The following is a 17,060-nucleotide window of genomic DNA, read 5'->3' on the forward strand; positions in this document are numbered from 1 at the left end:
TTACTTCATTACAAAAGAATGATTACAAAATCTGTCCTAAAAAGCATTATTATTTTACTTTAGAGAAAATATTTTTTGCACACTATTAATCATGCAAACCTGCAGTGACGTGGCTAAAGCCAGGAACTCCACATTTGGCAGCACATGGGGTTACATAGTGACAAGTGGTTTACTTATGTTCAAAATCAATTTTCACTAAACACTAATATTATTTAAAATATCGAGTACAGAATTAAAAGAACATGAATGAAAGGAATTTATAAAAGCATATAACATAGGTTCTTTGTTAAATCTTATAATTGATCATGCATTAATTACCATCACCCTCAACTAGTGCTGATTCAATTATTTTGTGATATTAAAGGGCAGTGAAAAGGATCAGGGCAGCTCAGCCATTCTACAAACAGAGGGCCTTTACAAGAAATTTCCTTTTATCTTTATAAACTCTTTTCTTTACCTAAATGTAAGTACCAGTATAAGGTTGAGATTTCAAGCCATTTTTTTTGGGGGGGGGGCTTTGCATTTGTTTCCCTTTAGAAGAGGCCCCATATACTTTCTGCTTTCCATGGTGAGAAACCAAAATGTGTCATTTTATGTGTTATAACAGTTTGGGGCGCATGGTAAACAAACTCTTTGTACCTCTGTGATTGCCATCTGTTCCAAGATATTATCATGCCATTTCTTAAGGAAAACATTACTTATATTAAGGCAAACTTCAGGACAAAGTTGGGCACATAACAGGATGTTTGGAGACATTGTGGAGTCAATTGTACTATTGAATACTTTTAGCTGTGTGTCATAGCCTTACATCGCTAAAGATGTCTTTTATCATAACATGATTGATCAGTTTGAGGTGTTAATTACTAGTTACAGGAATCACTTTATATTAGCAGAACAACAACACCTCTACCCTCAGGAGAATTCTATGAAACATCAGAGAGGTGATTGAGTCTCCATGCAATGGGGTGAGGCAGCAATGAGGTGACCAGAGACATTCTGCTGGACCTTGACACAGCTGGAAACTCCTTGTAGCCTTATTAACCGAGGAGTGATGCTCCTCACAGACCCATGCTGTCTAACCCAACTGCATGGCTCCCCATACTATGTATCCTCAATATTCACTTTTTACATGTAAGCATGAAACTGTTTATGTACTGTAGATTTTAAGATATAAGCTTTGAAATTTAATGGAGATGAAAAAAAAAAAGCATTTCCCTGCACAAAACACCTTTCCATGATTATTTCTCATGAAAATGATAATTTCAACCGTGTATATAATTATGGAAATAGGAATGATGAATGCTGTGAACTAATTAATCATTAATCATGGTATGTCAGTTGTTGTCTTTGAGTTTTCCTCTCATGTTATTTGTAGGGACAGTGGTATTTTATCAGATTAATCATGAGTCAATATTTTTATTCCAACCAAAAAATAAAACCTCTGCATTCTTTGCCTTATGTATTTATTTGTTCCTTTCAGATTTTACATAGGCACATCAAGAGCACATCAGTGCTGGTGCAAAAGAGTAAGAAAAATATGATTTGAATTCCTACAAATCTCTAGTGTGAGGAAGGATTGTCAGAATATGGTTTGACTTGTGTAGAGCCACTATGTACTGTGGCTTAAAATCTACAATATGCATTTAATTTATAAGAATATTGTATAAAAACAAAATCATTCAATTTTGATAATAGTATTTGAAGTAACTGATAATGTTTGTCAAAAATGATTAATGTTTTGCAAATTGTTATATGAATGTATAGTTTAGAAACTATTACAGTTTCTAAAACTAATGAAACAAAATTGTAGGGTAAGATCAGAAAGTTGAGTAAGTTCACCATATACTGTTGTTAGTATCTTCCCCTGTATGGTGAGGAATGTGAGTGACGTTAAGTAAGGCTCAGGACATTTTTGGCTATGCTCAGGAACACAAATGAGCACTTTACAGACTCAGCACAGATGCCTTCAGTGACTTAACTGACTTTAACAAGCTTACAGAATGAGTTAAGCATTTATTACTTGAGAATAGTATTTTGTTAGGAAGATCAGGATATCAGGAATTAAAAAGAATCACAAAATATTGAAATACTACATTAACATTCCAAAATAATGATCAAAATAGAGTTTGTTGCAAAAACAATTTTGAATATCTGCAAAAGTATTGTTAATGTTTTATAAAGCATATTATTTTTTCTTGTTTTAAATGGACCTTAGTATTTTACTATTTATCTTTTGCTTTCTTGGTGTTACATTATCATTAAAGGCACTAGACTGAAGGTGACAGTCTAATCAGAGACAACAGATCAGGTGAAGAGAGTGCTTTGAAATAAGGATCAAAGTGGGTGGCATTTTAGTACAAGTTAAGCTGCCATCTATGACACTGGCACTCCAGTTGCCAATGGGTTCTGCTCTAAACTTCTTCAAGTTAAAACTTTATTCCTTAATCATTATAATATTCATTTTTGCCATCCTAGTTTTCAGTAGTGTTTAATATGGTGATGTAATTCCATGAGTCCTCATTGACAATTGCCTCTTGGACTGATTGGTTAAACACTCAGGTACTGGTCACTGAACCTTGTCACAAGAGTATTTGCCTCTCATGGGAGTTAGGCGAATTATCCCTGATGTGCATTATTAACTTGTGAGGTACCAATGGCTCCTTCTTATTCACTAATTTCCCACCTTCTCTAGAGAAGTCACACTTGAAGGACAGAGCTCAAGGCAGCCAACTTGTGCCTTTGCTTTATCTGTACTTGCAGTGGGAACACTTTTGTTTAAGATTTAAATCTATCTGAGCTAGGCAGGACTAAAGTACTATGCTTAAATGATCTATGGTGAAGACTTCTTACTTACTACTACTTTGGACTATAACCATTTCCACTTCTAGTACATGAATTCATTGTTGAAGGATTCCTGTAATTTCTAGCTCTCTTTTTTTAAAAAAATTAAAGTTGGAAAAAATTCAGTTGATTAGAAATCATTCAAAATTAACTTCTAGAGTGACATGTTACATGTAGACACGGCCCAATTTATCATTGTTCCATCACTGTCTAACTTGGTGGGTACTTTATTTCATATTAATGTTCATAAAATAGTTTTTGTTTCCCTTTGTACCATCTCTGACTGTCAAAATGCAGGTCTTCTGTGGAAGAAAAAAAAAAGATAGGAGTGATAGATTGCAGTCTGTACTATGCAATATTATTTGTAAAACAATTACTCTGGAAATATTTTTCTTATTAACTATTTAGTAGTCATTAAGTGTAATCATGGAAAATTTAGTTTCAGTGTATACTAAATTTGTCATTTTGTGTTTTCTCACCTTATAATTTTTAAAATTGTGTATTATCTGGAATTTCTCTAAATTTCCTTAGGGGTTATTTTTTACTTTCACATTTTATGCCTTCATTGTTACAGCACTTAGAATGACTGTTTTGAAATCATATCATGTTTTACAGATAATTCAGTTTAACCAGATAGCTGTTTTAAAATTGTACTTAATAAAATATGCTAATAAGAGCTTCAGATCATTTTATGATAGTATCTGCTATGCTATCACTTGCACAAATACTTCTTAGATATTGTTATTGGCATTATACCAGAGAGTAACTGTTTACTTAATAGAATTCTAGCCTTCGCTGCACACGGATGCATCTCTTTGAAGCACACTTTCTCAGTAATGAAAACTCACTGATTTTTCCCCTTTTCATAGCCTTTTTTTGGTTATTGCTATATTGATCTTTCAATGTCTTGGACGTTTAAATCCTTTATTTTTATATCATAGGTAATTCATTTGTTTTCTAGTCTAAGACACCTAATCAATCTTTACCCGATTACAGCGTACCAGCATTGTTCCTATTCTTTTCACTAAGGGGTAGTTATTCTCCATGTCATTTTCAATGCCTGCTTCCCAGATCTCACCTAATCCCCTTGGATTTTGTCATTTTGTACTGACCTCACTTTATATGGTTTTTGTTCAAGTAATGTACTTGAAATGAAGCAAACACTTTATCAGTTTTACTTAGCTGTTTCTTTATTTCTTTAAAGATCTGCTTCAATGAAAGGTAGAGATTCAAAAAATATTACAGTTGTAATACTTCTTAACTAGGCCAGAATACTGGGGAACTAGGGTGTAAAACTTGGGGGCTAATAGACCTTTTTATAGGAATAGAAACATCTGTCTGTCTCTCTAAATCACCCACAGCAAGGACTTGCTTTTAGAAATACTGGTTTTCTTTTATTTGCTTTTGACAAAATTGTAGTTTCTGGCTTGCCATGTCTATTACAACAATGTGTATGTATATCTCTGTAATTCTGTAATCAATATTAAATCTGGGACAAAATAGCTAATGACATCGTGAGTCAAGAGCTTTCTTTTTTGTTCTGTATATTTATGACCTTTTGACTGTTGGCCCATGGACTCACCAGGACGCACAAGATCTGGCACAGGGAGAAGATCTGATGGAGAAGCTTGGGAAACTCCTCTGTTGGAACACAGTCCCTACAGCTGAGCACAGGAACCAGGATAGGGAGCAATCCAGACCAGGCCAGAGGAAGATACCCACCAGAATATATATGGCATAGGTAGGGGGCAGAGCAGGCTGAACTGTTCACATCACCTGCTGGTGAATCTGAGCACCAGAATAGAGTGTGGGTCAGGCTGGGATTGGTCGCCGCACAAACCAGTGCACGTTAAGGAATGCCAAAGTGGGGTGAGCTGTACCAGATGTTGTTGCAGTGCCCAAACAACACACGTGAGAACCAGCGGGGGAGGAGGCAAAGCTGGCAGGGGAAATGGAGGCTCCCATGCTGGACAGGCACTCCCACTGGAGAACTTAAGTTGGGTTGGGGGCAGACCAGACCAGGCAGAGCTACAACACCTGTAGGCCTCATGTGAACTAGATCAGGGAAGGGACGGGTTGGGCTGACTGTTCTGACTGGTACAAGCAAAAATTAGAGTGGGTGAGGGTTGGCTGGGCTTTGCTGCAGCATCAGCAGGCACTTCCCTCTTGGGTTACCATTCCCATTGGAGCGCACTAAAACCAGGACAGGGATGGAGTGGCTAGACAGAAAGGCACCCACCAGTATGTGTGTGGGGGCTGGATAATAGGGTTGGGTTTGGTTGAACTAGGCTTTATTGCCCATTGACATGTACGAGAGCTAAATGGGATGCAGGACAGACTGAATAAGTCTGCAGTACATACTGGCATGCATGGGAGCTCAGGTAGGGGACAGGCCTAGTGGGGATTATAGGGAATCACCCCAACTTGGCTGCAGCTCCCACTGGTTTATGTGTGGGCCGAGTATGAAGTGGGCACAATCAGGCTGGACTACAACACTCATTGGTTCACGTGGAAGACAGGGCTGGAAACAGAACTGACCCAGCAATTTCAACGACCAGCATGTGCATAAGCTGATTGGGGCTATGGACTGTGCTGGACCTTGTACTGGGAAGCACACACAAGAATCAGATCTGGGATCACCTCAGATGAAGTTTCTTTGGAGATCCCTCCAACTGAACTGTTGATCTCAGAACCCCAACCATGAAGAGATTATGTCAGCCAGTGGATTCTGAATAGGTTTCATTGCGATTGGAACAGCAAGATTGACAGCAATTCAGAACTGTTGAACTATCAAAAGTGCTTGAGCAGGACCCTCAGAGTGTGCCTCACATTGGGGACCTGGGATGGGAGTGAGGCTGTGGGGAGTGGGGGGGCTTCTCCTTTGTTTCCTGACTCTAGATATAGGAGAAAAATTGATATTATTGTGGAAACAATGGTCTTACCCACTTTCCTGTAACCCTTGACCTCTTGTACCCTAATCAAGTAAGATTATTTAAAAAAAAAAGAAACTGAAATAAGATTCAGTGAAAATTCATCAACACATAATTTTTTAATGATCAACTTGTTCATATCTCTTTTTATTTAAGCTACTAGCAGAGATAGTATGATTTCAAGGCGTTTATTCTGTCACCTCTTTCAGTTCCTGAACATTGTAAATATAAATTATATCATAGTGATGTATGTGGCTTTTTAAAAGTTTTTAAATCAACATTATGAACTACATTATGGAAAGGGTAAAGATCTCTAAAATATGGAAACAGCAGTCATCAAATACTATAAGTCAAAACTTGGATAATTTCTGGATGATTCAGTTATTTATTCATTTGTTACTTATAGCAAGGTTAGACTAGAAGCATTATTTATGGCCCATACAGTCTAAATATAACCTTAATTTATGAAACATTATCAATTAACTATAGGCAGTTTTATCCAGGCAGCAGTCGTTTAATATATTAGGGTCTGCCATTAGAAAATACTTTTCTAATATAATTATATCTTTGTTTTCCTACTAATGCATTTGTAACTTCAAAGGCTATAATGAAATATCTTTTAATATAAGAGAGCATTTTTGCTTTGTTCTCCTTTTTCTAATTTTGCAGATTCATTGGGCACTTTTTCTAGCCTATTTTGTTAAATGAAATAAACATACCAAATATTTGGCAGAAAAAGGAACCCCTTAACTTTCCGAAATGCTGAATTCAAAATCTCTTTACATCACAAAATAGTGGTGTTTTATTTCATTTTTAATAAAGACAATATGGGGAGAAAGCTACCCAGAGAACCGTCTCTCGCAAAATCACTTCTTTGAAGGCTCCTGGATCCATTCTGGAACTCAGTAGTTATTATTCTGAACTGTCCAAAAGTTTCTTGTTCAGATCATTGAAATGCATTGGAACACATTTGACTACTTTTTGGGAGTAATAAAGAAATGAGTTAAAAGGTATTATTTTGGCTTGTTAACTGTCATTTAACTCTTTCCAGCACTAACAACCTAATTAAACTTGAACACATCCTATGTTCTAAGAAACCAGAATATGTGCATTTTAGCTTTAAATAAGTAATTGCTCACTCAGTCTTTCTGTGCCACAAGTTTGGATGGCAGAAGCTAGAAATCAGTATCACCGCAGTCCTCCTGGAGACTCCTACGGAGATTCTTCTTGGACATTTGGATTTTCTGGTGGTTGCCGAGTTTCTTTGGTGCACATGATTCCAATCTCTCTGTGTCTTTGGTCTCACTGCCTTGTCTTCTATGTATAGATCTCCTTCTGCTTCCTTCTTATTAGGTACAACATGATTGTCTTCCTGGTAATCCTGCAGTCTTCAGAGCCTTACGTTAGCCACATCTGTCGATATATCTCTTTTGCTCTCTGATCACACAAGTAGCTGAGTTGGATGTGATTTTTTTTTTTTTTAAGCAGGTCAGGTTCAACCTCCCACAGGGAAATGAGATTCTTTCTTACATAATCTTAATAAATGTCAAATTGATCCAGTAGGAAAAACAAGCTGAACTGTGAATAAAACATAAAAATAGTCTTCTGTTTTAAAAACAAGGAAAGTATTAGAATTTTAGTTGAATTAAAGTAAGATTTAACAGCTACATCTTGAATTATATTAAGTTATTTAAAGTTTTAGTATTGACAAGTCTCATGCATGTTAAAATAATGTTTATGCTGAATTATTTAGAAATAAGACATATTTCTTTGTTGGATTTGGGTCATTGGGGCAATTATCAGAATCTCCCCAAATAGCACTTAAAATCCTACCCAATTATGAAATTTTGATTTTATTTTATGGTAACTTTTTTAACCTATGTCTAAATTTTAAAAATAAATTACAGTGTCTATGCATGTGAATGTCTCATAATATGTGTGTGTATGTGTGTGGGGGGGTGGTTTGTGCGTTTGTATATAAATACATAGCTCTCCATGTTGGCGGGTTCTGTGTTTAGATTCTGCCAACTGCAGACTAAAAATATTTGAAGAAAAGTGTGTATGAAACATGTACAGTTTTTTTATTATTTCCTGCTTTTTAATAAATATTGCAATTACCAACAAAGCATTGGCAATGTAATATTTGTTATGTGTGGTCTAGAGATGATTTAGATTGTACAAGAGGGTTATATGCAAATGGTTCACACCATTTTGGCATGGACCCTCTCCCACCTTGTGCAAATAATAAAAGCAACAACAAGAAAAATAATATAACCTCAGTCTAATTGAAGTTGAGAGCAAATAGGCATTCCTGTAGAATAATTTAAGTGATGGTTTGAACAAAAGCAGGACTCTCTGACTGGCTTCAGAGATCTGTGGATGAGTGACATGGCACTCTTACTATCATCTTTCCCTGGTACAAAACTCTCCACCACTCTTTACATTAAAGCTTTCACCATAATTGAATTCTAGGGCAACCTTAATGCAAGAGATGTCTTGTATGCTTGCCCCATTTCGAAAATGAATGACCCTTCCTAAAACTTCATGCACCGCTAAATGGATATACATGTCCCTAGAAGCAAGCTCCATAAAACTGCAATTCTTTGCATCTCAGGCACTATTTGTGGTCTGGATACTGTGTAGACAAAAAGTTACATCAGTTTTTTGCTTACAGCTGAAAGCTTTGTCTCTGTGTTTCTTTTATTTTCTTTTTTAAAAGAAGTATTCATTTTTATTTAAAACACAGTGATAAAAGAGACAAACACAGATCTTCCATCCATTGGTTCATCCTTAACTGCCTGCAATGATCAGCACTGACAGTCAGTCCACACTCAGGAGCCATAAAAAACTTATGTGTTTCCCACAAGGCTGCAGTGGGCCATAAACTCGTGGGCTGTCTCCGCTGCTTTCCCAGCATATTAGTAGGTACCTGAATCAGAAGTGGAGCAGGCTTGACTTGAACCAGCACCTATATGTGATGATGGTGCCACATGCAGAGACTTACCACACTATGCCACGGCTCTGGCCACTTACCTGTGTGTTTCTGAAGGCAAATATCCTGACATCAACCTCCTTTTTTTTTTCTTTCTTTTCTTCATTACAATTTTATTTTAGGGACTTGAATGTTCCCAGATGGTATCTCAGTGGGGATAACCTGAAACCAATCCTTCATAGATACTAACAGATGACTCTATACTTCAGTCATGTTGTGAATACATATAAACACTCATTTATACATACAGTAGTAATGTTTAGCACTGTGTAATGACATGGCTGAACCTCATGGAAGAGTCAAGTTATGTCTTATACTTTTTGGTCAATAGCCACTGCTCAATGAATGGCCTCGTCACCCTCATGTTTCTTGAATAGCTTCCAGAGACTCGGCATAATTTGGATACTACAATGTTAAGAACTGTTAGATTAAGATGGTGTATAATATGTGGCCATTCTATCATCTGATTGATATACTATATGTGTTTGTAAAATACCTTGTATTTGTGCATGCCTGTATGTTGTATGACTTGACATATATAGTTACATATGTGTGTGAGTATAGTTAATTGTATACTTTAATGAAGTTCCATAAAGGTTAAATTAGAAGGAGATGCTATTGTTTCATATAGAATAAATAGCTCCTCATACTCCACCCAGTAACTGATTTGATCAATACTTTTTCAGTCTCTAAGTAATATATTCTTTTTGAAAAAAAAAAAACAATGCTCACTTATTTTGCTTTTTTGGTTCTGATCAAGTTTTTTTCTTTCTGACTTCAATGTTATTTCTAGGCAGCTTTTCTAGGGCTGGATTCGTATTGGCATATTCTAACTTTTTTTTTGTTACTGTGGAAATATTTTATTTCATTTTCAAATACAAATGAGAACTTTGCTGGATATATTATCCTGGATTGACAGTTTTTTGGTTTTAGGATGTGAAAAATGTTACTCCATTCCCTTTATTCTTGGAGGGTCTCTTCTGAGAAGTTGATTGATTTTTCCCCTTTGCATTATCTGATTTTATTTTCATGCTTGGTTCAGTATTTTTTCTTTAGGTTTAGTTGAGGAGTACTTGACAATGATGTGTCTGGGTAAAGGTCTTTTTGAATCAGATATGTTTGGGCTGCTCTGCCTTTCCTGTATTAGGCTTCCCCTAAAGTTGGCAATGTTTGGGTAGATCTCTTTTATAATTTCATTTAATACCTCCTACAACCCTGTTTTCTCTTTCCATGTCTTGAGGAATTCCTATAATTCTGATATTTGATTTTTTGATGGTATCATTCATTTATTGCATAGATTTTTGGCTTTATTCAGGTTCTCTTCTATATGCTCAGTTAATTGCATGTACTCAAATTGATTATTTTCCAATTCTGATATTCTTTCTTCTGCAGAATTAATTCGATTGTTTAGGCTTCCTAAAGTGTTTTTTGTTTTTTTATTTTTTTTATTGCACTTCATTTTATGACATCATTTCATAGGTTCGGAGGTTCCCCCAATCCCTCCCCGAGCCCTCCCTCCATGGTGGATTACTCCACCTTGTTGCATTATTACAGTTCAAATCTAGTCATGCTTCTTTCATTGCAAGGATGTACCATGCGTAGAGTTCAGCATCTTATTGTCCAGATCAATTCAACAGTTTCTTGGGGAGACCATCTCTGGTCTAAAACAGAGCTGGCAGAATATCATGCTTCCTAATGTTTTCTTTAACTCATGTAGTTCGGTTTGGACCTGTTTTTATCAATTTTATCTCTGTGGTGATATATTTTTATAAATTGCTGAGTTCTTGACATAGTTTCTCATTGTCTCTGAAGAGTTTTATGATGTTTTTATATTGCTTCTTCTGAGAGATCTTCAATATCAATCCTGCAGCTCTAAGAGTGGTATGTCCTTTTGTTCATTTTTGAGGGTCGTACTGGTTTCCTCATTTTTTATGCTTCCTCTTTTTCTGTTGCCCTTCATGGCCTTTCAGATCTGTGGGCATTCTCATTACTGTTGGTAGTATATGTGCTCTTATGGGTCTTCAGTCTCTGATGTTTTGCTGAAATTTTCTGGGGTGTATATCTCCGAGGCTACTGAGACACAGTGACACCACTGTGCACCTTCTTGCGGAGGGTTCCTCTTTGACCTCCCTTCTTCAGGATGGATTGGGCAGGTGCACACTGAAAGCCACTGCTGGGGCAAGCAGTGGATTTGGCAGTTGTGCTCAAGACAGTAGTGGCTTTGGGTGGTCAAGGATCCGCACTCTCCTGCTATTTGGCTTCTGGAGTTGACTCTGCCCCACTCAGGGAAAATGTCTCTCCCTCTTGCAAGGTCAGAGTATCCCTCCAGGGCATTCAGGGCATAGGCCCTTCGAGTGTGACAGACTCTGTTCTCACTGCCCGCATCCCTCTCCACACACCAGCTGGTCCACACACCAGCTGGTCCCTCCCCAATGGCTCATTTCTCAATGACATGCCCTCTACAGTCATACTGTCCCAGGTTGAGTATTTCTGGGTTTCTCCTAGTGCTTGTTTTCCTTCATCAGTGTTTTATCCTATGAGTTCCTTTGCCTCCCACTGTCTCCTTGGGGAGGCTTCTGCCTGGAGACTCTTTGTACTGATTTGAAACTCATCAGGTCGTTGTCTGTGGCCTGGGGTGCTTGGTCTATGGTTATCCTTCTGGGCTGCCAGCTGCACTACTGAGCATTTTCAGCAACTCTTCCTCACTTGCATGCCACCAGCCTCGCTGCAGTGGATTCCAGGGAGCCTTGGTCACCTTGCCTGGCAGTTGTCCTCTTCTAGTTTTCCACTCCATTGGATCCTGTTCAAAATCTTTCTACAGTCTCAGCTATACCTTTCTCCCATGGTCAGCAATCTTTTGTTTCTCCTGTATTGTCTTTTTTTCAAGGAAAAGGTTCCCCTCTTTGTATGAGGAGACTGTAAGATTGGGAAAGTCTGAATTATATTACTGTGTAGCTGTGCCTTTTTGTTAACCACATATTCAGATATGAAACGTAGAGGAGGCCATTCAGTACTGTCTCTTAGAGTATGCTAACATTTCCAGCCAGCTGAGTGTATCCACTTTATTTATATAAAATTGCTGACCACCCGAGGAGTATCTTATCTTCATAATTTTCTAATACATGGAACTATATTATATTGTAAGAATCTTTCAAAAGTATATTTCTAGCGTGAATATATTTTTATACATACACATATGCACACACACTCATTCTCACGTACACACAAATGTACAATTTTCAGATATGTATCATTTACTAAACTTTCTTATTTCACATTTTGGAGGTTTTTTTTTTAAAGATTTATTTTATTTTTACTGGAAAGGCAAATATACAGAGAGGAGAGACAAAGAGGAAGATCTTCCGTCTGATGATTCACTCCCCAAGTGAGCACAACGGCCAATGCTATGCTGGTCTGAAGCCAGGAGACTCTTTCGGGTCTCCCACGTAGGTGCAGGGTCCCAAAGCTTTGGGGCCGTCCTCGACTGCTTTCCCGGGCCACAGGCAGGGAGCTGGAAGGGAAGCGGGTCTGCTGGGATAGAACCAGTGCCCATATGGGATCCAGGGCATGCAGGGCGAGGAGGACCTTAACCACTGTGCCACCACGCTGGGCCCTATTTTGGAGTTTTAAAGTAATGTTTGAAATAAGTTTATTTTTGTCAAACAGTTCATTGAGTTAATTTGACTTTTGTATTAGGATTGTATTGCAATTCACCTATTTCTTTGATATTGCCTTTGATGGTTACCTTCTATAAATCAAACAGATAATCAGGATGATCTGAAGGATTGAAAATAGAAACTTTATACATGCTACAGTTTTGCAAAATATAAGTTTTCTGTAGAAAAATTATCATTGGAAATGCAATCCAGTAATCAATAAAAATTTTCAAATTTAGTTTATAATACTATGTCAATGTTAAACATTTAGGGTCTAAAAAACTCCACCACTTGCAAAGCAAGCCTCTGTTATTATGTGTGTGAATACATCATTTATGTATTTATAATGCTTACAAAACTTCGGTTTTCATTTTTGATACCCTGAAAGCAAAGCATAGTGAAAATAAAGGACAGTATTCCTGAAAAACAAAAGTTATTAACAATGGATAAATATATTTAATTGCATACGTATGTAAAATGAAAAATAATTGGGAAGCAATTTTGTTTTTGCCACCCTTGGTATTTTTCAAAGGTAATGCTTTAACAAACATGCACTGACCAGTCATTTGGATTTGCCTGGTTCTTTCAGTCCAACTGTAACTATTTTTATGAAACAAACTTCTTTAACTATAATTGCAGAATCACTAGAATAATTTTTTAGGGACTGTGGATGTTTGTGTGGCCAAGTTATTTTTGGAAAAATTGGTGTATGTTTTACTCACATTAGTTTTATGTGAGATTTTCCATTTGATGGTACTAGTGACTTCTTCCTAGCTACTGAATTCCTCATCACTGAAAAACTAACGAAGCTGGTTCTCTTCGAATCGCTTTGCAGTATGATATAAACTTGTAGCCGGTATTGGGCTGTAACATATCTGATTTCCTTCTGTGGGAGTTAACCTGTTACCCGTTCATGGATTCTGGAGGGATCAGGCAAGATTCATGTCAGAGACAAGTGATTTTTCTTACAGCACAGTAAGCATATTTGCACTGATTCCCCTTGTCTTCCAAGGGGAAGAATTCCAGCTATTGTACAGAGATGATAGTATTGGCTCAGATAGATGCTGAGAACAAAAATGGCAATTTTTCATTCCTTATATTCAGAGCACTCACTTTTTGGTAGCATACATTGAGTGAACCTACTAAGAATCTTTAGGGATACATATTTAATTCTTCACGGTTGCTGACTACAAATACAGCCTTCAAAATTATCGCTCTCCCTTCACCTCGCTGCTTCCAGTTTGGGTCTGGTGCTGTGGCAGTGTAGGCTAAGCTTCAGTCTGTGATGCTGGCTGCTCATGTGCCATGGCTGTTTCAGTTTCATTGTAGTTGCCTGCTCATTGCCTGAGAAAGTAGCAGAGGATTGCTAAAGTTCTTAGGAACCTGCACCAATGTGGGAAACTTGGAAGAAGCTGCTGGCTCCTAGCTTCAGGTCAATTCAGTTCTAGGCATTGTGGCCTTTTAGAGAGTGGCCATCGGAACGAAGACCTCTCCCCACCCTCCCTATAAGTCCTGCTTTCAAATAAAAATAAGAACTTTTTTTAAAAAATGAGAAGTCTTACACAAATACAAATAAAAAGCCCCCCTTCAACAACAGTTGGGGACCAACAAATGATGTGTATGTGGCAGAGACCCATGGACAAGCTCTTATTTCTCTCACCATCATTCAGTAACCCCTGAAGGCATTGGTATGTACAACAAGATAAATGAATTAGTGTTCCAGTGGATGTGAGAATTAATTCAGCATGAAGTAGATTCCTCATGTTCTTTATTTAATATGTTACATATTTTTTGCTAGCAGACACTTTCAAAAATGATTATTGGCTCATGATCTGCCTACGCAGTAACTGTAGAGCCATTTGCAAAAAAAAAAAAAAAAAAAAAAAGGATGGATGGATAGATTAGACAAAATGTATCCATTGAAAATGAATTTATAGTGTTTAGTGTTTTATTTCTTTACATCCCACTCTGGGCTGATGAATATGCATAGCATTTTCTGACAACATTTTACTCTTCTGTATTATACTAGGAAGAGACACAACTTAAGAGACATATCTTTAGGAATAAAATACCCCTTGAGTGATATTTATGCTTTTATGAAAATGAAGAGAATATTTGGCTACGATTAGTTTAATATTTTTTAAGAGGAATTCTTGGAAAGGTATGTAAAAGTCATCAAAAGGAAATGGAAAATATTTGTGTAAATATTCATAAATGTAAATGTACTGCTAATCAGTTATTTTTATGTAGTGTTTCTGACAATATTATCATTAATGATTGGATGAAAGGGCAATAGTATGATATAGTTCACTTATCTTTTTTTTAAAAGTAGGATTACTTCCATTTTTGATTGTTCATTAACATATGACAACCACTTTTAGCTCAAACTCTTATCTTTTAATTATCTACAGTATGTTTAATAAGCCATTCTAGCATTTGGTTTGCCAAGATGGGAATTGCCAATCATAAAACATCCTAATGAAGTGACTTTGAGGATAATATAATAATAGTAAGTGAAGAACCTGATAGCGACAGAATTTGGACTTCAGGCTCTTACCTTCTAGACAATATTTTCCATGCTTACAACGGTTTTTCCTTTCGTATTTGTAGTAGTGCTTATAATCTGGTATGCATTACTAATTTAGAATTTTGAAGGAAGCTTAAAGTCATGCCATCCGATTTTCATTTTAGGTAGTTATTACCAGTAAAAGTGGAGAGATCTTATATCGCATTTCACCATGGGCAAAGTACGTGACTCGTGAAGGTAGTAATGTAAACTACGATTGGATACACTGGGATCCAGAATACCCATTTAAGGTAAGGACAATAATTTCTAAATTCTTGTTACTATCTTTCTAGGAAAAATCATGCTTTATAAAATTTATGTTAGTATTCAATGTTTCTCTTTTGTCTGTTTTAAAATCTTACATAATTGTATACCTCTTATACATCTATCAGAGTAAATATTTTTTAACTATAAAAGCTGAGTTTTTGCTTTATCCCATGTTTTGAGGCTGTGGAAAAAAGTAATATCAAATGTTTATAAACTCATCTCTAAGGAATGCTATTTTTCAACAGCATTAACTGATTTGTCATTCTCCATGATATGTTTCCTACTGGCATGAGTTTAAAGCAGTATGAATGTCTTATATAATGAAATTGAAATGACTGTCTTGTGTTTGTATTTACTAGGATACTTTTTAGTTTGCATTGTTTATAAAAAAATATATCTACCTGAAAGGCAGAGTGAGATACAGAAAGAAAGAATGAGAAAGAAAGATCTTCCATCTACCAATTCACTTCACACATGACCACAGCAGCCGAGTATGGTTCAGACTGAAGTTGAAGCCAGGATCTCCATCCTGGTCTCTAACTTTGATAACAGGACTTAGGGATCCAAGTACTTGGGTCATTACCCGCTGTCTGTAGACTCATTAGCCCCGAGCTGGCTCAGAAGAGTCACCTGGATTCAAGCTAACATTCTGATACTGGCAGCTAGTGGTGCAAGCACTGACTTAAGACAGTACCATATCACTACCGTTTAGCTGATATTTTTGTTAAGAGGTATATTAATTTTGAATCCATTTTTTGTTATTTGAATTATTGAGCCTTGTTATTAAATGCTTTTCATTTGTTTAATCATGCATGCTATACAAAGTTATTTTCTAGAAGGTTTAGAGTTAAACTTTCATATCCAAATGATAAGCTATTAGCCATTATATGATTTTTCTTTTAAAATATGTCCAGTAGCAAAATCCTAAAAAAGATTTCTTTGCCCCAAATGAAACTTTATTGAGTGGAGGAAATGACTTTATATTGAAAGAAATTCCAGCATGTTTAAATTTATTCAACAATTCCTTTAACATGCTTGATCACTTAACATTATATTTGAATTAAATCATATATGTCATTTTACACTCTGTAGTTTAAGCATTCCAGACCAAAGAAGCCAAGAAGTCTAAGGATTTATGAGTCTCATGTGGGAATTTCTTCCCACGAAGGAAAAATAGCTTCTTATAAACATTTTACATGCAATGTACTACCAAGAATCAAAAACCTTGGTAAGTAATAACTGTGATTTTTATTCAGATAAAATTTTAATGAATCTGTTCTCTTATTAGAAAAGCTAATTACAAGTGTCTCTTTTTTTTGTGTTAAGAGATTAAATGTGTAATAGAAATGCATTTTATTTTAGGCTTCTCAAATTACCCTGTAATAGTGATAGCATAGAGAAGAGAAATGGAATAAGATAGAGCAGAGAAATTCAAGATATTATTCCAATTTCAATTTTAAGTAATGCGAACTGGTAGCTTCTAAAATTGTAGATAAATATATGCAAGCATAATTACTTTTCTGCTGGAGAGAACCCTATATCATTACAAATGGTCATTGATTATAGTATGTTCATTTTAGTCTGTTAAGGGAAAACATTTTATATTTGTAAGGCGCCTGGAGCTTATTTTGTGTCAGAGCCATTGTACATAACCCCTTATGGATGGCTTAGTTAATAAACAATTGCAGGACGTCTTCTGTGTGAAGCACGTCGTGGCAGACGTTTCTGTATTTTCTGAAATGATGCAGGTCTTGCCTTGTGGGGAAAACTGTGAGAATGAACAAGGCATAGCTAAATTGTTGATTTAG

At 36.4% G+C, this 17,060-nt stretch overlaps 1 protein-coding gene across 3 annotated transcripts in view; it reads left to right on the forward strand.

The window, feature by feature from the left end:
- Positions 1 to 17,060, forward strand: part of GBE1 (1,4-alpha-glucan branching enzyme 1) — a 361,102-nt gene that overhangs the window by 108,299 nt on the left and 235,743 nt on the right. For all 3 annotated transcript variants that reach the window (XM_040980626.1, XM_040980624.1, XM_040980625.1), the window contains exons 4-5: positions 15,111 to 15,236; positions 16,345 to 16,480. In XM_040980626.1, coding sequence (XP_040836560.1) covers positions 15,111 to 15,236; positions 16,345 to 16,480 — 262 coding nt within the window. The remainder of the gene's footprint in view (positions 1 to 15,110; positions 15,237 to 16,344; positions 16,481 to 17,060) is intronic.

This window comes from Ochotona curzoniae, unplaced genomic scaffold, assembly GCF_017591425.1.
Source record: "Ochotona curzoniae isolate NIBS_2020 unplaced genomic scaffold, NIBS_Ocur_1.0 contig_3498, whole genome shotgun sequence".
Lineage (NCBI taxonomy): Eukaryota > Metazoa > Chordata > Mammalia > Lagomorpha > Ochotonidae > Ochotona > Ochotona curzoniae.